Here is a 24211-nt window from a genome sequence, read left to right on the forward strand (position 1 = left end):
CAATAAATGAACCAACTGGCACCCAGATCATGGGACTTTCCAGGCTCCAGAACTGCTGAAAATAAATTTCTGTTATTTAAGCCACCCAGTCTATGGTATTTTGCTATAGCAGCCTGAACAGACTAAGACACATTTTAAGAAATAAACATGACTATCATTTATGTAGCACTCTCTATGTCAGGCACTTACATGAATTAACTCATGTAACCCTCACACTAACCCAGTGATGTAGACATTCATATGCCCCATTTTACAGACAAGAATCTGAGGAACAGAGGTGAAGCAACTTGCCCCAAATCACTCAGCTAGTAAATGGTAGAGCTGAGATTAAAACTTGGACAGTCAAGCTTCTGAAACCATATTCCTAACCAATCATCAGCTTCTCTGAGAGTCTCTACACTAAGTGTCCACAACAAAGGCCAATCAATAAGTGAATTGTTTTCTATGATTCCTGTCAAGTGTTGGGAAACTCAAGTGGACTCCAGAATTAGGCTTCTCTGAACTCAGGGAGAGTGCCAGAGGAGGTTTTAAGCAGAAGGAATGTCTGGGATACACCCCCATGTAGCCTCAGGACACCCGCAGGCCCCAGCCGAGCAGAACAACTGGATGGAGTGAGGGAGCCCTCACAGTTTCTGAAAGCTTCAAGTCAGAATTGGTACATTGGTAAATGTTGACTCAGGAGGCAAACCATTTCCATGGTCTGAAAGAGAGCTCCAGATTACATGCAACATGCCTGTACAGTCACTGCAAACTGAGGTGAGCATTCAAGTTCACTGTCAGCCAAATGTTTTGAGCTTTAACGTCCAAAAAATGAAACTTAGAAAGTGTCCCTCTACTCTAAGGGAGGTGCATATGGAATTCCAACCCAAATAAGTATGACCTTCTGTATCAAATAAAAAGGATGGTCTCTTTTGCTTGAGGTTAAAAAGGAAAACATTCATAATTATGAAATTTGAGATTGCTTTTGCAACCCCCACCCCCACCCCTGCAAACAAAAAAGTTGATGCTAGGTGGGCATCAGCCTCCTGATTCAAAAATCAATCTTCTCCTTGCCATGAAGAAACCTGTTTCTTTAGAGATGGGAGACAGTAAGAATGAGAGAAGACTCCCATCCTTCTGTTACCTGTGAGGGCCTTGGTGTCGGCCTTCTTGCTCTCCTGGTTGCCCCTCTCAGCCCACACGTAGACTTTGTACACCTCTCCCGGCTTCAGGCCCGTCAGGACAGTGCTTCTCTGCTCCCGGTGCACAGCTGTGTCCTTCGTCTCCCCGTCAGTGGAGATGTAGCGCACCACATACTTATCAATGACAGCCCGGACTGGGTTCCAGGAGACCATCGCTGTGTCTTCTGTCACTCGATCAGTGACCAAATTGGTTGGACTATCAATCTCTTCATAAAAATATATGAGAAAGAAAAAGTAGAGAAGGCATCTGGCTGGTCATGATCACGAATGTTTCAAGATCGAGTGCATCTGGGTGACCTGGTTCCATAGTCTATGCAATGCAAGAGGCCCTCTCCATCATCTGTGACAGGTGGACAACTGGCCTCTGCTTGAACCCTAAGGTGAGAAAGGTCTTCCTGATGGACTTCCATTTTACAATCACTGAGCACATTAGAGAATACTCCTCCAAGTGTGGCCACTTAAAGTATTACTCCTTCGAGTATGTCTACCCTTGGTGGCATATAGAATACACCTAATTCCTCTTCCTGGAGACCATCCAGCAAGTATTCAGAATAATTCTCATTCCCCTTCCTAATTCTCCTTTAATCAAACAGCTTCATCTTGCTAATTTATGCACTTATACGTTAAAAACTATTCTATTATATTAATTATATTATATTATAAACTTATATTATCAACTTCCCAACTTCCAACTTATAAAAACAATTATATTATATCATATCATACTATATTATATTATAAATTTATATTATCAACTTCCCAACTTCCAACTTAGAGTTTCTAGACCTGGCACTTACATCTAAACATGCTCTTGTCTTTCCCTTTTCAGAGAAAAATTCCCAAAACTTAGTTCATTCATTCAACAATTCACTGAGCATCCATCCCATGCCATGGCCATGTGATGGCACTCAGGAATCACCAGTTAACAAAATAGTCAGAAATCCCTGCTCATGCAGACTTTATATTCTAGAAGCACCAACCCAGAACAAAATGCCCTCCATGTCCCAGACACTTTACCCCCCAATAACATAGCCTCATCCAACAATCTCAGAAAAATCTCTAAGTTTTTCATACTTGTCCCAGTTACCCCAGGGGCTCTCAACCTCTGCCAACATTGGACACCTACCAAGTACCACCACCAGAGGGTCTACTTCAGCATGTCTGAAATATGCCCTGACATCTCTATTTTAAAAAGAAGTATGCAAAACTCTACAGGTGATTCTGATGTACCTCACAGGTTAAGAACCTTCACATTAAGCTACATCTCCCCCATTTTTTGCATATAATACATGTCCTGGATACACCAATTATCCTTGTTATATTTTATATTATGGATTCCATTTATAATTTAGTCTTTCATCCAACATGGCCACTTTCCTTTCCAGCTTCTTATCATTTGCAAACCATCTGAGTGCACCCATCAAGGTCACTAATAAAGATGCTTGCCCTGAGAACCCTACTTACAAATAGACCGGGATCCTTTTGGTTAAAGACACACAAAAAAGTCTCTTACTCTCAGAAACCTAAGCATTTTTCTTCTTCCCCATCTTGTTGTAGTTCTCTTGGCCAAGAGTTTTCCAGCAGAGATGTTACAACTTTACATAGCTACATTCTTTAACGTCAGCTACAATGCACCTTTCTTAAGCACAGTGGCCATGTTTTATTTGTGTGAAAGGAAATGAAATACATTCCATCACCAGAGACAGTACATATTTTATTTAATAAATCAACTGTCATTTACTGACCACATATTAAGTGCCAGGTGCTTTTCATACATTACTTTAGCAGACTTCATAGCAACAACATGAGGCATTTATCAGATCCTCCATGTACTAATTTGGGAAATTAATAACGGTTACCATTTTTAGATCACTAATTATATGCAAGACTCAGAGAGATTAGATAATTTGCCCAAGGTCACACAGATAGTAAATGGTAGTCCCTGACTCATTCTTTAAACAATCACTGAGTGCCTACTTGGAGCTGGGGACTCAGCGGTGTTATGAGTTGTGTCCCCCACCCTTTGCAAAGGTATATCTAAGTGCTAAACCGAAGTACATCAACATGTGACCTCATTCAGAAATAGGGTCTTTCTAGAGATAATCAAGTTAAAATGAGGTCATTAGGGTGGGCCTGATCCAATATGACTGCTGTGCTTATAAAAGGGGGAAATTTGGACACAGAGACAGACACATACAAGGAGAGACAAGATGAAGACATGCAGGAAGAAGACAGCCATGTGATTGCAGTGCTTCATCTACAAGTCAAAGAACGCAAGGATTGCCAACAAACACCAGAGGCTGGAAGAGACAAAGAAGGAACGTCTTGAGCTGTCAGAGAGTGTGTGGTCCTGCTGACACCTTGATTTCAGACGTCTAGCCTCTATAACCGTGAGACACTCAATTTCTGTTTTAAGCCACCCAGTTTTGGGTACTCGGTTATAGCAGCCCTAGGAAACTAGTATAAGCGATGAAGAGAATAAAGACTCTCTACCAGGGAGCTTACGTTCTCCTGGAAGAGCCAGACAATAAACAAGCGGGGATAGTATTGGGAAGCCCGATAGGGCAAGGTAAAGGAATTAGAAAGTGAGGAACAAAAGATATTTGTGATTTTAGAAGGAAGGTCAGCAAGAAGGTAGCAGCTGAGCAAAGACTGAAATGAAATGAGGCATTGGGCCATGTGCAATCTGGGCAACCTCATTCCAGGCAGAGAGAACAGCAAGTTCAAAGACCCTGCTCCACATATTTGGGGAACAGCAGGAGGCCAGTGCATCCGGACAGAGTAAGTGAGGAGGTCGAGTGGCTGGAGGTGAGGCCAATGAGGTGAGGAGGCAAATAGATGCCTTTGAAAGTCATTGTAACAACTTGGCTTTTGCACTGAATGAGATGAGAAGCTTCTGGGGGGTTTTCACAGGAGAATGACATGATCTGACTTGCTTTATAAAAGGACCCCTCTGGCTGCTGCAGAGAGTACAGACTATTGCAGGTCAAGAGTGGAGGTCACCTAGGAAGCTGCTACAACAGTTTATGTATGAGATGACAGGAACGTGGACAACCGTGGCAGATGAAAGTGGGTTGGGGAGATTTCAAAGATAGAGCTGCCAGAATCTGCTCATGAATTTGATGTGGGCTATAATGACTTGTTGGTTTGGGTCTTTAGCAATTTGCCGAAAGTGGTGACCATTTACAGAGTTGGGGAGATCTGAGGGAGGGCAGGGTTTGCAGTAGAAGCTAGGGAGAGGAATGGGACCAAGGGTTTACTTTTGGACATATTAACTGGTAGAGCCAAGATCTGAACCCAGTCCTATCTACCAAAGACTACACATTTCCACCTTCTACCACTATAGGCTAAGCGGCACTGCCATCGGCCTATTCTTATGGAACTACGACTACAACTAAGAATGATAATACTAAACTACAAATAAAATAGATAAAGTATGACCTGAAAATTTCTTGCAACCTGAAACCCAGAAGCACTAGTGGATTGGAACTTGGAGTGGCAACTAGAAAGAGGAAATGGTGCCAGACTGTTGTCTCTGGGAGACAGGGGCTGGGCATAGCTCATACCCATTTGGTAGCTGGCCAAATCCTAGAGGAGTCCCAGCAGCAGCCTCAACTGGGAGACAGGCCCTGCCACCCCGGCCCCAACTTCCTCCTCAGGCTGCAACTTCCCACCTGCTGGGCACCAGCTGCCCTGCTGGGACCTTTCTCAGGGCCACTGAGGTTAGGGAGATTTAAAACAAGATTTAAGAGGCTTGATAGGTAGGATTCACTTTTTTTTTTTTTTTTTTTTTTTTTTTTTGCGGTATGCGGGCCTCTCACTGTTGTGGCAGCCGTTGCGGAGCACAGGCTCCAGACGCGCAGGCTCAGCGGCCATGGCTCATAGGCCTAGCCGCTCCGCGGCATGTGGGATCTTCCCGGACCGGGGCACGAACCCGTGTCCCTGCACCGGCAGACGGACTCTCAACCACTGCACCACCAGGGAAGCCCCAGGATTCACTTTTGAGTGCATGTATTGGACTAAAGGTAAGCCCCATGTCAGAGATTTAATTTACAAAACTGAGGATACAGAAAAGGCTTATTAAGAGCTATAGACACATCAGGAAAGATTATTCCACTTTATAACAAGATTCACCACAGGAATGGGTAGGGCACAGCTGTCCTCAGTCTATGCTGGCAAACCCAACAGCACGGGTCCACACTCCAACCCATGGCCACAGGCATTAGGGACAGCCTTCTCCACTCACAACGGCCACTTGTGAGTCACCCAGTTGGCGTAGTGGAAAACGGAACAACCAAGGTCTGAAATCCATGAGGATATTATGGGTTTGGAGGCAGAGATGGGGGACGGGGCCTATGTTACTGGTTTGAAGGTGAGTTCACGGAAGAGGTGCCTCTGGACTATAGTAGCTATGTTTTCTCAGGTCTCCTCTACTGCTTTTCACTGTGGCAATAAAATTATTCAAAAGGCACCATTTGTAGAGAATGTACGCAAAGAGATCAACCCACCTTCCTGCTATCTTCTAGCTTTGCTTCTGGAAAGCGAACCTAAATTCAAATGCCATTTACTAGTTCACTCTGAATCTCCTAAACTTTGTAGGTTTCAATTTTCTCACCTGTGAAATGGGAATAATAATGCTTACAATGCTTTTAAGAAGGACCGAATATAATGTTTATGAAGCCCCTCAGTACCTAGAACACACAAATGCTAGAGATCCTTATTGTTTTTCAGCTATTGGGTGTATGTGTGGGGAGGCTGTGAGAGACAGGAGTTCTGAGTGTTGACAGGAGCTCATCTTGAAACATGAAGGAGTTTGAGAAGGAAAGTTTTCGGGCTGGGCCATTTCAAAATGAAGCATTGTGTTTGGGAAGCAATAAAAAGCAAAAAGGATAATAAGAGTTGCCAAAACTTCTACTTCATAACATAGTCTAAAGGGAAAAGCTCTGAGAAAATTGTTAACAAGTGAATATGCTAGGCTCTATGCTCTGCTGTGCGTGGGAGTGTGGGAGATTATAACAAAGCAAGCGGTCCTTTGTTTTAGACTCACCATGGAAAGGCATGACTTATAGACATGATTAAAAAATCACAATCATAAAAAAAATAAGAGAAGGGACTTGAAACGCATTTAGTCCAACCTTTCATTTTACAGACAGAGAAATGAAGAATAAAGGGATACATCACCTCTTAGTTAGGGGCCTGCCTCTCTTGTCATTTGATGTGAAGTGGCTGTGACAGTCTGATGGAGGAGTTCAGGGACATTTCTCCCTGGAGACACTGGCCTGGCCCGTGCTTGCTTCTCCGGAAACTGATCTGTTTCTAAAGCCTTGCCTTTCTAGAAGAGCCTTTCAGTGCACTTTGAGTATGTTAACAGGGTGAGCAATCGACCCTTTCACTTTCATGGTATTAGTTCCACTGAGTGACTCGTTAAATGGAAAATACCTGAGCTGTGCCATTTCCTCCCTGCACATGCTTATGCCATTCTTATATTCCAGTGTGTTTTTCCATCTCGTGGAATGCAAAACACCTGGAGAAAAGAGAGATTCTTTTTTTTCCCCCTTACATTAATTGTCTAGCCAGGTTTGAGAGTGCTCCCTGACCTTAGAAATTATTGTGTCTTTTATTTTCATGTTGGTAAGACACATAGCACAAATTTATTTGCAATCCAATAAAATATCCCATCCTGCTTTTAGAATAGTATTCACAATAAAAAAACATTTCTTGAATGCTCAACTTCTAGTTGGGATAATATGCTTGAAAGGTTAACTAGCAATTCAAGGCCGTATGTAATTAAATGCTCTAGAAATTCAAAGGCAAAGATGGCTGCCATTTAATATTGTCCTAGAAGGCCTCAGTGGAGCAGCCAACGCTGGAGATGACCCAGAAGGATGAGTGATATTACTGCTGTGAGCCCCTGAAGGGCAGGAACCAGGGCTCATCATCTTTGGAAGTATCTAAAGGGCTTGTGCCTTTAGGACCCAATGGTACTCTGCAATTAATGTTTGTTGAACTGAATTAATTGACAGCTAGAGATAACAGTGGAGAATTTTCTAGGCAGGGGTAACAACACGACCAAACCCACGAGGTAGAGATAAGCCTTCTGTGTCAGGGAGCCCCAAGAACAGTCCAGCTGCAGGCTTCCTGTTGGGAAGTTTTGAGAACAATGGCCCAGGTTGGAGGGGTCCACAGAGGCCAAGATAAAAGAAGTCTATGTTATCCAAAGACAATGAAGACTCACAGCATTTTTTTTTTTTTTTTTTTTTTTTAGTTAGGGAGTAAACAGTATGAAAATTAACCAGAAATAATGGACAGAGAAGTAAAAGTAGGTGGCATTCTGGTTCTGGGTCCACCAAAGTGGACATCCTGGGTTCAAATCCCAGCCCTATCATTTCCTGGCTGGGCGACCTTGAGCTTAATTTCTCCAAGCCTCAGTTGTCTTATATGTGACTTGGAAATAATAATAGGACCTACCACACAGGATTATGATGAGAACTAAATGGGATAATTTATGAGAAGTGCTTAGTGGTATAATGCCTTGTGCATGGTAGGCTCTCAATTAATTCACAGATAAAGAGAAAGGCACTAGAAGCAAGGAAGGACTTGCCATTTTCTAATTCACCAACGTGTTTCACTAGTCCACCATTCAGGCAGGCTGCACAGTCTATACTGTATGGTTGAAAATTAAAGTATATTTTATCTTTTATAATTGCCCAACTCTATAACTCTTTCACACTCCAGATATGCAACCTATTCGGCAGCTGAAAGAGTGAATCCAATTCTTGCACCATCTCACCCTTATTCTCACCACCCTAACCAGCTACTGCCAGGACTGAACTGAAAAGAACTACAAAACTTTTCAAGGAAGTCTCAAAATTCAAAGATCCCTTCTTTGCCAGCTCCAAGGATCAGCCTCTAGCGGGTGGCTGTAGGCTCTAGATCACCACCTCCCGACTCGACTTGGCAGGAGCACAGGGTGACCACAGGAGGCTCACAATTCAATACAGGCTCAAGCCCTGCCTCAAAACTAAAACTTACATAGGATATCTTGCATATATAACTACAAGGATTTCAAATTCTTTTCTGATTAATAAATTACAAACTTACTGTCACATGTTACTGATTTATAGCAACGTTTGTCATTGTGTATTTTCTCAATCTGCAGATGCTAAATCTATTGCTACTCCCATGTGAAAGTCTTTAATATCTTCTGACATTTTAAAGCAAACTCTCTGAGTGTGTTTGTCATGAAAACACCACAGGAATGACAAGAAAAAAATTATAAATCACCTGCCTTAAGTAATGTGGAGCTATGTGCCTAGGTCCAAGATAATAAATGCCTTAAAAATAACCCAGTGATTGAAGCTATTAAAATAAGCAGAAAGGTGTTGGAAATGGCCTTTCCCCTTGACTCCAGGATCCTGGAGGAGACTTTCAATGGCAAAACATATTTGAAATAGAAGAAGTTTGCTTCCCCTCTCCTGCCCCCCAAAAGATGTCAGTACACAAAGAGACAGGCTGTCTCTACACACAGATCCCAGAGTTTTTATCCAAAGAGGAGTCAGCCAAGAAAATATCAGAATACAAACATGTGATGCATTCATAGTGCCTTCCCGCTGTTCTTACCTGTCCTGCCATTCAGGAGAATTGGCTTGCCCTCGAGGTCTCCCCTCATGGGGACGACTCTGATCTTATATTCTGTCCCCGGCTGCAGACCTAGAAACAAGCAGCCAGTGCTGGGTGTGAGTACAGGCTCCAGACCCTCGAGCTCCAGCACTGCTCTTCCCCAGGATTTCTCTTGTGAGGGTGTGGAGAGGGCTAAGCTTCTCTGCTCAAGACTATCATCTACGTAAGGCAGCTCAAGAGCTGCAGGACCAGTGGAATACGAGGCATCACTGCGGAGCTTATCAGTCATGAAGTGCGGGCCAGAGTGGATGAGATGAAGTTAATGGAGTTCCAGTTCCTTCCTTGGACCACTGAGAACTTATTTCCCAATTGTATTTACAGCCCAAATGTTTTTCTGCTCCCAGCAATCCTTTTCCCTCAAAAGTTTCTTTCCTCCCCATTGTAATAATTAGCTTAATTTTCCCTCTTTATTTTCTTTGCTTTAATTTGCCCTTTCTTTTTCTCTTTTCTTTATCTTTGTTTGTTGTTTCTCTGTAGTGGCAACTTGAACGATTGCTCCTCATGACACAAACATTCAGACTCTGGTGGTGAACTGCAGGCAAACAGCAGCATGTATGAGGCACACATGCGATTTGCCACCCCACAAAACATTGAGAACCCCAAGATGACCTCTCAAGACAGAATGCAGGGAGTAGATGGCAGGACAAGGCCCCAGAGGAGGACTCACCGTGGAGCTAAAAAGCCTCAGGGCCCCTCACCTGCACCAGCCCCTTCCAAGGCCATGTGCTGAATTGGGTATTCGTGCTTGTGTATTACTTTTCTTAAAGAGGACACTGAAAATTGTGCGAACTTCAGGTGTCACAAAACATTACCCAGACCTACGTGGCCCCATTCGTTTGCAGCCGTCTGATTTCCAGCTATCCCAGAGTTAGCTCCGTCACCTGGGATAGGAGCACCCTACCCCAGGCCGCCTAGCTCAACGCCTTCCACATATGGCACTGGACAAACCAACCTCAGTCAACCAATTTCCCTCTCTCTCTCTCTCTCTCTCTCTCACACACACGCACACACATACACACACACACACAGTTCTTCCAAAAGGAATGTCTGTGTCCCACCAAATCCACCCCGAGACACAGACAGGGGCTTCCAGAGGGTTAGCTGACTTGGGAGAACATTCGGATGTGTAATCTGTTAGCTTCCAGAGGCAGTGCTGGAATGCTGGAGCAGAGACCTCGGGCCCCCAGAGTGAGCTCACCTCTGGGAGTTCCCGGGTCAGGGTTCAGGTGATTCCCAAGGCCCCAGGACCCTCTGTGCACACCTGAGTGCTACAGATTCTGGTCCCCTCTGCACACACTGTCCCCGCCTCAGCATCCACCAGCAAACATCTCACATCCCCAGTGTTGGCTCTTACCCGTAATGTCATATCGGCTCTTGGGGTCACTGCTCTTGGGCACGGTGACCTCGGCCACCTCTTGCCCTGTCAGGGGGCCATACTGCAGCTTGTAGTAGTCCACCTTGGTCGGGGGGTTCTCCCACTCCACATCGAGGGAGTTCTCAGTCTCATCCGTCACCCAGGCAGTGCCAAGCACAGCAAGATCTAGGGCATGGGTCAGGGAGGGCAAGAGAAAGCAGTGAACAGCAGGGGCCCGCAGGTCTGTAACAAGACACTGGCTACCAGGTCAGCTCCCTTTCCTGACACACTGAAAGCAGGCTTCAGCCCCAGGACACAGTCCTTAGAAGGTATCCTAGAATGACCAAAGTAGCAAATAACTGTTGGTTTTCACATTGTCCATGGAGGATAGACCGTCCTTCAGGAAAAGCCTCTCCCCCATCCCCCACCCCATCAGATGCCACGCAGTCCGCCCTGTCCACGCTGCTGTGGCCAAGCCCTGAACCTCGCCTCCTAGGCCCGCCAGCCAACCCACTCAGCCAGGGTTCACACAGCTCTGAACTAAACACTCACCCTTTAGCTGCAGAGCCCCTGGCCACAGAGACTCAAGCTCAGGATGAGAAGCTCAAGGCCCCTCCATGTAGAGTTTGGGAAATGCATTTCCAGTTTTCTGGAGTATAACACTGGTCATACAACCAGCTCTCTCCTCAGTCTCCCAAATGACAGTTCCTTCCCCTTCTCTCAAATTCTCCTATAAGGATTAAACATAGGCAAGCTATAAAGTAGGAGAATTTTAAGTTGGTCCTTCTGAGCATTCTTCCTGCACCTTCTACCAAATTCTAACACTTCCACCAGGTACCTGGTGCCCTCAGCTGCCCCACCGGTCCATCCTGTGAAGGAAGAGAGTTACTGAGCACATTTATTCATAGTAAAGTATTTTTTTAAGAGAGTGCAGTGTTTTATTTTATTTGTACTTTGGCCACGCTGAGCCAAACCCAGGGATCAAACCCAGGCCTCTGCAATCCTAACCACTAGACCACCAGGGAACTCCCATAGTAAAGTATTAATGGCTAAATGTTCACCCCTCCACTCAGAAAAAGATGAAAGTATAATGCTTATTACAAAGGAATGGATCGCTGATGTGGCTCTGTGGGAAGAACCGTTGGGTGGTGTTGGAAGAGGGGTCTGGGAACACTTTGAGCTCCAATGTCCATATCCCAGGCCGATGTCACCTGGCCTGAAGTTTGTAGCAGGAAAGACAAGCCCCCAGACTTTCAGCCTCGCCCCTTCCTCACCTCCAGTGCCTTGGTTCTGAAGGTGTTCCCACCAGACTGACTGACCCCTTGTCAAGGACGTAGGACAGAGAATTTGTGCATCAGTCAAGGGGTGAACTCTACACTCTCAAGGTCCCATGGCTCTGAATGTTTCTGATTCCCTCTGTTATAGGTAAAGAAGCTCACAGAGCGTTTCCTCTAAAGCACTCCTGCCCAAGCTCTGGCTTCTACCTGCCCGCCTCCAGGTTTTTCCCTCAAAGATGGGAATTCCTTGAGGGAACAGGTCAAGAGACGAGTAATGAAAGTGACTCAAGGATTACAGAAGGGGCCCTACATGGCTCACAAGTGAAAAAGCAGGATCTTAATGAAAATGTTCAAGATGATTATGGGGATAAGTGTCTCTCTGGTTGAGGCTCCCCGGAGGAGCAAACCAGAATGGGTTTCACTTGAATCAGATTAGAAAGACGACTTCACAGTCACAGGATTTTACAAGTCCCTAGAGCAAGAAGCCTAGAGGGGTTGCTAAGACTTTCAGAACAGGTGTCTCGGCTCTTCATTGAGAGGCTGTGAGCACCGTCCTGTCTAAATGCAGAGGCAGCCACAGACAAAAATGGGGAAAGAGAAAAGGAGCCCGACAGCTGGGAGCTGGCCTGGCTCTCACAGGTGGGCCTTGGTGCTCTCCTGTTGAACATAAACAACTCCACAAGACATCAACAGCAGACAAGGTGCTCTGTGGCCATGCCAAATTAAGACCAAACGAGACGATTCCAAGATCACATCTGCACCCAGGCAAAACATGAACGAAACATTGTCCAATTCACAAAAGTGACTAAACATCCTCCCTCCTGACTGGTAGGAGTGACTGTTCCTTTTTTACCAATGACAGCTTTAGCCTCCATCTAGTCTGCCCTCTTTCTACATAAGATTCACTAAGATACCAATCAAAGGATTACCCCCCCAGTTCCTGACAGCATGCAATCCAAAGCAAATCCCTGCTTCCTTAACTCTTCCCCCAAATCACCTAACACAAGCCCAACTCCTACACCAGTCCCCTCTTACACTGTCTTACTGAGACACCCATTGTCCCCCATGGTGTGTGTGCTCCGATGCTGCAACCATCAATAAACCCAACTTGTTCAACTACAGGGGTGCCCTGAGGGGTCTTTAGCTGGAGGGCGTTGACAAAGGCAATCACAAATTGCCCTCCCAAGCATGACAAGTCCTTCATGGCTCTTTCCAACACTGAGCTATCCCTACCCTATTCTACCCTTACCACCCAAAACGACAGGCAGTCTGATGATTCTCCAAAGACACTGCATGTCAGAGGCCCATCCACCTGGATGTCCCTGGATTTTCCTCAAGAGTTTAGGGCAAGATGGAGGCAGCTCATTTTTATTAGCATCTAGGACAGTGCCTGGCACATAGTAAATGTTCAATAAAGTATGCTGAGAAAAGGAATGAATCCGAATCACTCAAACAACTAGGTTTCTCCAAACCCTTGAAGATCTAGGCTGCCTCAAGTACTTGCATGAGAAAATAAGAATTTCTAAAGAATAAGCAATGATGCTTGTCCTTCCAAGCATTTTGATAGCATTTAGTGGTGCCCTGGAGACTCCATCCCTCCAGATCCATCCTCCTTCCTGCTCTGTATCCCAGATTATGACCTCTATGAAATGCATTAGCCTGGTTCCCTGGACCTCTGGTTTCTGGTCATGTTCAGCCATTGAGAGTCACCAGAAGAGGGCAACTGAGCTCCTTCACTCCCTTCTGGTGGGGACACAGTAGACTGCCTGCATCTCTCTACCATCAGGCAGCCCTCTCCTAAAGCCCTTTCTGGGTCCCAGTACCAACTTCCATCCCCTGCCCCTTCAGACTGGGGTGGATCTCCACTGATGCTAGTCCTAGAGTGTTTCATCATCCAAACCCTACCTATACCTCTATAAATAACCTCTTCATGAAACTTTCTTCAGCTACCCTGTTTGTACCCTCTCTTTTCTGCTGAGATGAATCTAACTGATACAGGTGACTTCAGCAGACCCCCATCCATACCAGCTTGATCTTGCTGAATGGTCGCAGTGGCTCAGTGAGGGCCTGCGGATGCAGGTGTACTCCACGGCTGCTTGTATGTGGGTGCAGGGCAATCAGACCTCACTAATCTCAGGGATGGAGAAGATGCTGTGAGCCCCAAACCAGCAGGCTCCATTACTGGCTTGGAGGACCCAATAATCATGGAGGAAAGAGAGAGGAACAAGAATGGAGACTTTTCTTCAGAACCCAGGAATGCAGCAGCTATGTTTTCCAAACCCCAAATCAGGGCAATGGCCTGGGGCAGTAGAAGGGTACTTGTGGGGACAATGGAAGAAAATGCTTAAAACAGAGCCTCTACTGGGAAACCTGGGGCATCTGGCTGCTTCCTCACCTGTGGCGGCAAGTAGATGCTGTGGGCTGCTGGAAATCTCTTTCTTCACGTTGCGCAGGGTGACTATGTACTTGGTTCCAGTCAGCAAGCCAAGGATCTCATAGCTGTGCTGATCCTTGGGCACTTGGATCTGCTTGATAGAGAGCTCCTTCCCCAGGGGGTAGTAGCTGAGGAGGTAGTGGTCCACCTGGCTGGAGGGCTCCCAGCTCACCAGCAAGGAATCCTCTGTGCTTTTGAGCAGCTTCAGACCCTGGGGGGCAACCACTGCACACAGAACAGGAACAAGCATGCAGACGGTGAGGAAAGAAGGGTGGGAATCCATAGCCAATATGTATTCATTGAGCATCTACTTTATACTTAACACTATGACGGTGGATGTGGAGGATACAGAGCCTGTGTAAGGCACCATTGTGGACCCCCAAAAGTTATTCTGGTTAAGAGTTAATATTGACCCCCTATGTTGCCAGAGCTGCTCCAAGTCTTTGTTCAAAACCCTCCAACCTCCACCTTTAGCAGGAGTTAACATAAATCTTTAAATTAAATGGTCCAGGGATGAGAAAGGAAGCTACAAACAAACAAACAAAAAAGATGGAACCAGCTGGGACCAAGATGGTGAATCTGACCCCTGACAGACCCTGAGTTTCACTCTATGCATATTTTAGTACATTAGCATATTAAATGACACACCTACCAGCAGCCATGACTGGGACTTTAAGGATCAAAAAAAGGATGCAAAGAGACTGGCTCCCCACTCCCTCGAAAAAGCACTGCTCCTTCTCGGGTAGACTAAAGCATATGCCTCCCCACCATTAGCCTCACTCCTACGCCCTTTGTCTTTACTCATTAGGATTAAATCTCTCTTGCCAGGTGTGCGAGAAGTTGATCTGTGAACTTAGTTCCCACTTCTCCATTCTTTGGCCACTGAACACAGCTTGTGCTTTGTGGATTTCAGCTCAAGTTTTGTTACTGGCTGCTAGAACCAGAACCCTCCCCTAACCAAGCAGAGAGCCTCAGCAGGGCTAGGGCCCGAGCAGGGGCCATAAGACTTCATTCAGTAACACCTGGGGCCATAAGACTTCATTCAGTAACACCTAACACAGGCACACACCATCAGGTAAGACTATGGTCCTCAAACCAGCAGTATCAGCATGGAACTTGTTAGAAATACAAGTTCTCGGGCCGTCCCTCAGACCTGCTGAACCAGAACCTCTGGGAGGGGCCCAGGAATCTGTGTTTTAACAGGCCCTCCAGGGGATTCTGATGTAGGCGACAGGTGGGGGGGTGCCCTTCTTAGGACAAAATGTAATTGATGGTTAAACGGTGCCGTGGGGACCGCCGGGGCAAGTTAAGAAGAGAGGCGGGCCAAGGCGCATCTTTGCTCTCACCCTGGGCGCAGTTGAGGCCGGTGAAGCCCTCCTCGCAGTAGCACTCGCCCGCGTCGCAGAAGCCTTGGCCGCTGCAGTCGCCGGGGCAGCGCCGCTCGCTGCAGTCCTCAGAGATGAAGTCCTCGTGGCACTGGCAGACGCCGCGCACGCACACGCCGTGCCCGCTGCAGTTCTCCGCGCAGGCGGGGTAGGCGCAGTCGGCCCCCACGTAGGGCTGCTCGCACAGGCAGCGGCCGTCCATGCAGCGCCCGTGGCCGCTGCACGCGCCGGGGCAGGCGGGCCGCTCGCAGTCGGCGCCCTCCCAGCCCTGCTCGCAGTGGCAGCTGCAGGTGTCCGGGGAGAAGGTCCCGTGGCCGCTGCAGGGGCGGCTCAGACCTGCCCGAGAGAGGAAAACAGTCAGCTGGGACTTGAGGGCTTGTGAGCAGGGAATCTCCTTCCCTGGGGACCCTAAGAGCAGGCTGGTGATTTCAGGGCCCTGCACGGTTCTTTCTGTGGAGGAGGGTAGGGCCTATGGGGAAGACAAGGAGTCTGCCCTTTCCAACCTGAGCCAGAGGAGGACCTGCGCAATCTATTGATATATTTTATGCCTGCATAGCCACAGGGACCACATTTGCCTTTCCCTTTTCATCCCGAGCGCTCTTTTGACTTCTCTTGGTTCTCTCCCCTATGAATGGTGCTAATTGTTTAGTACCTTTCTATGAAGGCGCCTTAAATGCTCTAACCTGGATGTCAGCGGGCCAGCTTACACTAAGGGACAGGGCTCCTGGGCCAGGCAGGAGAGCTCCAGGCTGGGTGGGAGCTTGCCTTGGTTGCAGGGGGCTGGACCTAGCAAGGCTGGGTCCTTGGGAAATGATCCCAAATTGAAGCCTAGAAAAGTGGACCTGCAGAAGCTATAAAATAGCCCAGTCTCATTATGGGGGTGGCAGACGGGAGAAGGATTAACCAGGCTCCCCTCTCTAACCCCAGACAGCAAGAGGCAGTTGGAGGGCGGGCCAGTCAGCCCTGTCTCTTCACCAGCCCCAGCTCCTGTCTCAGAACACCCTCCTTCCTTCCTAAAAACTTTTGACATCGAGGTCTCTCAGGGGCAGTTCCGTGCTGTTTTATTCATGACAGCATCCTCCGTGCCTAGTTCTGTGTCTGGCTTATAAGAGGCGCTCTTAACGGTAGCAATTTCTTCAGACATTAAAATACATGCCAAAGTATCACTGGTTAGTATCATTTGGATCAGCCTGGCAGTTTATGCTGAAAAAAAAATGTGGTGATGAGGGGACTCACTATTTGTAAAATCAAATTGTAGTACTAGGGGCTTCCCGGTGGCGCAGTGGTTGAGAGTCCGCCTGCCGATGTAGCGGACACAGGTTCGTGCCCCGGTCTGGGAAGATCCCACATGCCGTGGAGCAGCTGGGCCCATGAGCCATGGCCGCTGAGCCTGCGCGTCCGGAGCCTGTGCTCCACAAGGGGAGAGGCCACAACAGTGAGAGGCCCACGTACCGCAAAAAAAAAAAAAAAAAAAAAAAAATGTAGTACTTTATTACTGATAAAAGAGTTCACAATTTTCTGGCTAATGGCTGGGAATCTTCTGTACATCATCCGTAGTTCTCAGAACTAGACTAGCTGATAGAATTCTCCTCAATGGACAGTTGAGGAAACCTAAGGAATTTTCCCAAAGTCACACAGCTAAAGAATGGCAGAACTGGGATTTGTACCCAATCCTGTCTAGCTCCAAGGCCATTGAGCTTTCCTCTCTAACCCGTTGCTTTCCCTTACAATAGAGACTGGATCCCCAGGTAAAACTGCACCCAAAAGCGTTCTCATCCAGAAGCACTGACCCAAGAGTCCAGACTCACTTTAAGAGTTGCTGGTCCCTCCCTGCTCAGGCTTGACGATAACCCCTGGAAGCTAAGCACCAATGGTGGCACCCCCTAGAGAAAACCCAGAGTGAGAGTCGGGGTGCTCATGAGGCTGGCAGAACACATGAAGGTGCTCATTCAGTGTTTGTTGAATGGATACCAGATGGTGAGCTCACCAGCAGCTTCCGGGCAGCAGCGCTGGGCACTACACCGCTCCTTCACCTCTGCCATCTCTTCCTCCAGCTTCTTCACCCGAGCCAGGAGGTCCTGGATGCTGCCTGCTAACTCGCAGTCCTTCTGGGGCGTCTGCAGGCGGATGTTGTGCCTGAAGATGATGTTCTGTTCCTCAACCTCCCCTGGGGCCAGGAGTGAGGCTCCATCATCACGGAGGGGCTGAGGGTCAGCCTCCACCTGGACCAGGGCGGACTTGGGCACATCAATCTTGTAGGTGTGGCTGACAGTGACCTGTTGCTCCTTCTCGCTGCAGACAGAAGACTCGAGAGTGGCCGGGGCTGAGGCCACCAAGAGCACAGAGCCAAACAGGAGCCCCAGGGGGAAGCAGAACATCCCCTGGAGACCCATCCTTGGAGTGACGGGGAGCAGATGCTCCAGGAGGCCTGCATCCAGAAAAACATGCAAAAGCAAGCCATGGAGATTAGCTGATGGAAACTGGCCTTTGTAACGGATTCTAAGAGTCCACAGGAAGCTGAGAAACCAGAAGAGAGATTTCCTCCTGTATGGAGGACCTGAACTAGATTAGTTTTTGTTCCTTCTTCACACATCGCGCATTCTTGCCTCCTGTCTTTGCTGACACTGTTCCTACTCCCTCGAGGCCCTCCTCTTTATTTCTAATCCAGTATTTCACCTGCACTTCAGTAATAACAAGAACAACGTCTTGTGGTCAGGGCATACTGTGTGCCAGGCTTTGCTCGCCCTAATCCCTGATCTATATATTGACCCTGATACCACCCCCACACTAACAACACCAACAATCATAGCTGCACATAGATCACAAGCTGTGTGCCAGGCACTATTCCAAATGTTCTACATTTATAAGTTCATTCAATCATCACAACAACCCTTCATGGAATATACTGTTACCCCCATTTTAGAGATAGGGAAACTGAGGCACAGCTACCCCAAATGACTTGCCCGCAGGCACACGGCCGAGAGTGGCAGAATTTGAACCCAGGAAATCTGGCTCCAGAGTCTGTTCTGGTCACGATAACATCATACTGCCTCACACAGATGAGGAGGCAAAGGCTCAAGGGATAGAGCATGTTGACCTGGGTACCACGGTAGGAAAGGGCAGAGCCTGTACTCAGTCCCCGGGCCAGTGTGCTGCTCACCACCTCTGCCCACAAGCCAGCAAAAGAAGAGAATTTCTAATAAAAACACCTTCTGCACTAAGCCTTCTCTCACGGCCCCTGCCTCACCCCAGCTGGAAACTAGCTCTCCTTCTGCTAAGCATTCAGAAAAATGTATTGGTCCCTCTGTGCATCTCTTGGCGGTTATTCTTGTGTTGTTATCACTCTTGTATGCAGCTCATGTCCATGCGAGGCTGTAAACCTCTTAAGGATAGGACCCAAGGCCAATTCCTCTCGGGGACCCCCCAAGGCAGGAGCACAGAGGCCCATGTGCTGAGGGGTTCAGTCAACCTCCACTCCTCCAGCGCTCAGGTGGTTAGTAAGTCAGATCACCCAGACCAGAGCTGGCTGTTAGGTTCTGCCACCTCTACCACCAGCAGGAGGTGAGGGCCTCCAGCACCATCAGTGTGTAAGAGGACCCCTCTCCCCCGGTGCCCCCGGCCCCCCTCTGGGATGGCACATTCTTGACCACTAACAAGCCGAGTCAGGGCAGACCACAGGGACTGGGTTTGTGCCTCCCATTGACTTACAGGCACTCAGTCACCAGGACATCTCTCAGTCAGGCTGTCAATCTGCAGAGCTGCCTCTTGACAATGGACTTCTGTGACCAACTCGAGACTCGTAAGCATTTGGACCAGAGATTGAAGATGTCAGGAAGCCTACTCCTTTCCTGGTGTCCCATACAAGCCCGGGCTCTCCTTCCCCATTGTGCAAGGCAACTGCGACGTACTGAAAGGGCAAATCGGACAGGTCCTAGGTGTCTAGCCTTGCGAAGCCTACCTTATCCTAAGCTTTAGTCTCCTCAGCCGTACAGTGGGAATGACAGTGCCTGCTTGACTACGTTGTACACCTGCAACTAATATAATGTAGTAAGTCCACTACACTTCAGTTAAAATTTTTTTAAAAGAACTAGAATATTGTGGCTCCTAGGAGTCCCCCACGTGCCCTCCTATAGTGTTGCCTCTTCTCCAAATACGTAGTTGAAGTCAGCAAAACACCATCAAAAGAATTGACCTGGGCAGATAACTTCAGAAAAGGAAGGAAACTTCCTAGTCATGAAACCAAATTCTAATACTGTGTAAAATCTTTAATTCTTAATAGTCATCATTTATTCAGTATCAGAAAGTGGAGGAAATAGAGGCTGAAGGACCCTGGCAGAATTGTTATGTAAAGAAATAATAATAATATTACAATAATATTAACTGTTATTTGTCAGGTTGCTGCTACGTGCCAGGCACTGGCTACATGCATTAATCCTCATACTTAATCCTCATGTAAGATTGGTGCTACTCTCCTTACCCTGGGTGAGGAACCAGGTGTTGAAAGTAAACTCACTTACCAGGAGTTGCTCACCTAGTAAACGGCACAGTCAGGATTCTAATTTAAGTGCAGTTGGTTGCAAGCCTGTGCTTGTTCTGCATCGATACAACTGACATTCTGATACAGAGAACAAATGAGTTCAGTGTATACCATTTCTATGCAATCCCCTCCTTTGGAAAAACGTCCTGTATGTTGTACTCAAAGGTCATGCCACCACTGCGAACTAAACAGAATGACTCCAAAGGAAAGTTCTTCTTCATGTTATCCCTTTGCCCCACGCTCCTCCTTGGCTCTTTCTATTACCTGAAGCGTGTATTATTCATAATAGTAATAGCTCACCTTTTCTGAGCACTTACTACATCCCAGAAACTGGATGCAACACCTTGCAGAGGTAATGGAATGGTCAGTGAGACTTTTCTTGTTGTCAGGTGATTTGGACAGTGGGTAATAAGTGTCCACACAGTTTAAAGAAAGCTGCTCTACCGAAGGTTTTTCTGGGGCTGGGAGGTTGAGGTAAACAGGAGGTGGAGGGTAAGAGACCAGTGCCTGCCCCGTGCCTGGAGGAATTCAGAGATGGGATTTTGCCTGGAACAGGCTGCATAGCAGACAATGGAGGGAGGCCACAGAGGGAGGGGCTTGCACCCCAGAGTGCGGGGAGACAAGGATATCTAAGTCCTGCCATAGGTCAAGTCCATGTCACAGAAACAATGCCGCTGGGGCCAGAGATACGGTGCAGCCCCACAGCTCACCCCAGTGGGCAAACTACCAGAGGAGGTGACAGAAGGTAGAATGCGGACTGTCTGAATAAAAGAGGGGGCAGGTGGAGCCAGCAGTGGGAGCAGCTGCCATAACAAGGGCTTCGGATCACCAGAGGGAACTGCACCAGCCCCCGCTAAATAAAGATACCTTTTCCCTTCTCTTCTGACATCCCTCCCTGCCTCAGTCAGCAACGTGCCAGTTGGACTGGGGGGATGCAGGAAAGAAAGCACCGGGCCAACCACGGTCCCCTACCCTCCCGCTCATCTGTGGATTCCAGCATCGGCCTAAACTGGGGGAAAAGAAAAGACGTGGTCTGGATAGGACACTGAGGCTCTGATATGGGGAATGGACCTGGCTTTCACAAAAGGGCTCTCTTCCAACCCCCAAAAGGACCAGAAAAGCTCTGGAATCTGCTTGAGACTTTTGTCAGAGGATGGGGGAGGTGAAGAACACCAGTAGAGCGATTGGAAGGCAGGTATAGGATAAATATTATGATATTTCACCATTGCTGTCTTCAGAAGTTCAGCCCGATGATAAGTCAGTCACACACGCTCATTCTCTGCTTACTCCCTAGGATGGAAACTGAGGCTCAGAGGCCACAAGCAACGTGCCCCTGATTATGCAATGAGAGTGCAAATCACAGATTGGAGCCCAGACACATGGTGTCCACTGACTGAGCTGTTGACACCCGAGCGCTCTGCCATCATCAATAACCACACCGGTGGATCTGAAAAGCACCTACTATGGATGGGCTGCACGCGAGTTTGCACTGTCAAAACTCCCCTTCCCAGGCAACGATAGAGCTAAAAAAGCTTCAGACCTCTCTGTCCACTGTTGACATCCAACCCCCCAACCCCAGCCTGTGGCTCACTATTCTCTAAGATATAAATGGAGTGCAGATGGTTTTCAGCAGTTCTGAACGCATGCAAAAAAGCCATGGACTCTTGCCACAAGCCGCAGCAGGGCTGCGCATAGCCATCTCTCAGTGTTTGTGTTTGAAGCCTGGAATAGGAGTAACCCCAGAAGCCCTTGTAGGAGCGTTCGCTGTCACCCGTCCTTCTGAGCTATAGCAAGATGTTCTCGTTAATTACAGCCTCTCGGATGCCACACATTGAGCTCAGATTTTCCTGGGCAGGGTGATTGCTCGAAAGAAGATGAGAGCAGGGAAGCCCTCAACTAGCACTTCTGTCAAGGGTAATGAGCAGCAGGAGAAGCCTTCTGGCTCTCTCCCTTCGACACATGGCAGGGGGATCAGCAGAAGGAAGGGATGACTTCCCCGACTCTTCTGTGCACAGCGACCACAGACCAAGCTCTGCAAGGATGGGGAGGGGTGGTGCGGGCAGCTAATGTCCCTCAGACAAGTGCAGAATAATAAGTTTCTGAATGGGGATGATTATTCTGTTGAGGAATAGTTTCCCACGGAAAGAGAGGTAACTGCTAAAGGAATGTACCGAAGGGCGTTTGCATGCTGGGAATGTGCACACAGGAAAGCAGACGTCCACAAGAATCAAGAGATATGGGAACATATGTATATGCATAACTGATTCATTTTGTTATAAAGCAGAAACTAACACACCATTGTAAAGCAATTATACTCCAATAAAGATGTAAAAAAAAAAAGAATCAGTCTCATTGACTGAAAGTGTCTTTAATTCTGACTGCAGGACGGGTGGTAGATGATGTGGGAAATGGGAGCCGGGACACATTAAGACTCAGGACAAATGCTGCCTGCTATTGCTATTTCGAGAAAGGCTCTTTGAGGTGTGTCCTGGTGACGATGAACTGGAAGCACCATGAAAAGTGTGGACGGCCCTCCTGGTTCGGCCCTGAAGGCACACTGATGTCACCGGCCTCTACATCTATGCCCTATTCATTCTCTCTTGGCGGCCACATCTACCCCTGTGGCTGTAACTTCCAGCCAAACACTGACAGCTCCCAAATCTGTGTGTGAGTTCCTAGCCCAGACATCCCTATAAGCTCAGGGATGACAGTGGCCCTGACTGTGTTGAACCCCTCCATATTCACAGCCTCACAGCACAGTCCCGGCCTAAGTAATATTTTGTGTAAATAATAATAGCCACTGGGTTTTCTGCATGTGTCTTTATTAGATGACAGGTACTCTGCTGGACAGTTTATAGACATTATTCTCATTTAATCCTCAAAATCCTGGGAGTCCATTGATGTCATTCTTTGTTACAGGTGCTCAGAGAGGTTAAGCTGCCTAAGGACACACAGCTAATAAGCAGCAAAGCTGGGATCAACACCAGGTCAGTCCATTCCCCACATCTGTGTTCTTTATCTCTTTGCTATATGTACTGCCTCAAATGAAAAAAATCCAAGGAGAAGATTACTACATGTGAAAAAGAGACCAAATGTCCTCCTTCCTGGATAGTTAAGAGAGGGGTTCTCCTGGAAATAAAGGAAACCCAAGGCATACTGAGTGCTCAGGTAAACATTAGTTGCTCAGTAACTAAATCCTATGTCTGTACTTTTCTCTGCGCAGTACAAAGCATGATCCCCTGGAAAGATAAATTAGTGTTTGTGCCATAGAGAGGTTAAATTCTAGTCACTTCTCATGAGAGGCTGGAAAATTCCCTTCCTAGGAAACACAAAGCAGATGAAGACTTCTGTCCGTAGGGTCAGTTACCAACCAAGCCTTTGGCCAGAGGAGAAGGATGGACTCTGATCCCAGAGGGTCCTCTCCAATCTTAGGGCTGATGATCTTCGTGTCACCTCATTTTCTCCAAAGAAGGGCAGGAATAAAATATACTACTTACACCAAAGAGAGTGGCAGCCAATTATTTAGCCACCATTACAGATCTTTCTACTTAAATTTGGGGCTTTCTCTGGTTCCCTTATGACTTCATCTTGCCCTTACAGTTAACCACAAGCAAATAAGAGCACTACTTTGGGTTTTAGAAAAACTGTATTATCTTGGGTTTCTAGTGGAATCACTTAAAAAGAAGATATTCTATCCCCAAATGACAGGGTGGACATCATTGAACTATGAAGGAAAAGTGAGGGAGGTGGGTAGCTAGGGATACATTGATGTCACAAAAGTCCCCTGGAAAATTTACTCCTTCCCCAAACTCCCTTGGGCGTATTCTACCAGTGATCTACAGCCTGGACACTGAGTGAATCTAGGGTCTTTTGACCCAAATACTCAGTCTAGGAGAGCAAGTTCTCATGCAACTGAGAACTTGCCCTGGTTCAACTCAACCTGGACTGGAAGACCTTAGGTAATGGGTTTCACCTCTGTGTCTCTTCTCCTTCAGTTTGCAAGCACATATGATGCACAAGGTACCCGTGCCATTTCTGTTGGGTCCAACTCCAGACAGACCAATTATATACAACACCTTTTTTTTTTTTTTTGAGGTACGTGGGCCTCTCACTGTTGTGGCCTCTCCCGTTGCGGAGCACAGGCTCCGGACGCCCAGGCTCAGCGGCCATGGCTCACGGGCCTAGCCGCTCCGCGGCATGTGGGATCTTCCCAGACTGGGGCACGAACCCGTGTACCCTGCATTGGCAGGTGGACTCTCAACCACTGCGCCACCAGGGAAGCCCAACACTTTTATTTCTAGTCTCTGCAACATTGAACTCTCTACATAGGCATTCCCTATAACAGCAGTCCCCAACCTTTTTG

The 24211-nt window shown here is 47.4% G+C and overlaps 1 protein-coding gene across 1 annotated transcript in view; it reads right to left on the reverse strand.

Moving 5' to 3' along the window:
* Positions 1–17704, reverse strand: part of TNN (tenascin N) — a 55209-nt gene extending 37505 nt beyond the window's left edge. Inside the window, exons 1-6 of the mRNA XM_060088561.1 lie at positions 17299–17704; positions 15273–15647; positions 13888–14151; positions 10216–10401; positions 8802–8891; positions 1124–1387 (exon numbers count right to left, since the gene is read on the reverse strand). Coding sequence (XP_059944544.1) covers positions 1124–1387; positions 8802–8891; positions 10216–10401; positions 13888–14151; positions 15273–15647; positions 17299–17704 — 1585 coding nt within the window. The remainder of the gene's footprint in view (positions 1–1123; positions 1388–8801; positions 8892–10215; positions 10402–13887; positions 14152–15272; positions 15648–17298) is intronic.
* Positions 17705–24211: the final 6507 nt, after the last annotated feature.

This window comes from Mesoplodon densirostris, chromosome 2 (assembly GCF_025265405.1).
Source record: "Mesoplodon densirostris isolate mMesDen1 chromosome 2, mMesDen1 primary haplotype, whole genome shotgun sequence".
NCBI lineage: Eukaryota > Metazoa > Chordata > Mammalia > Artiodactyla > Ziphiidae > Mesoplodon > Mesoplodon densirostris.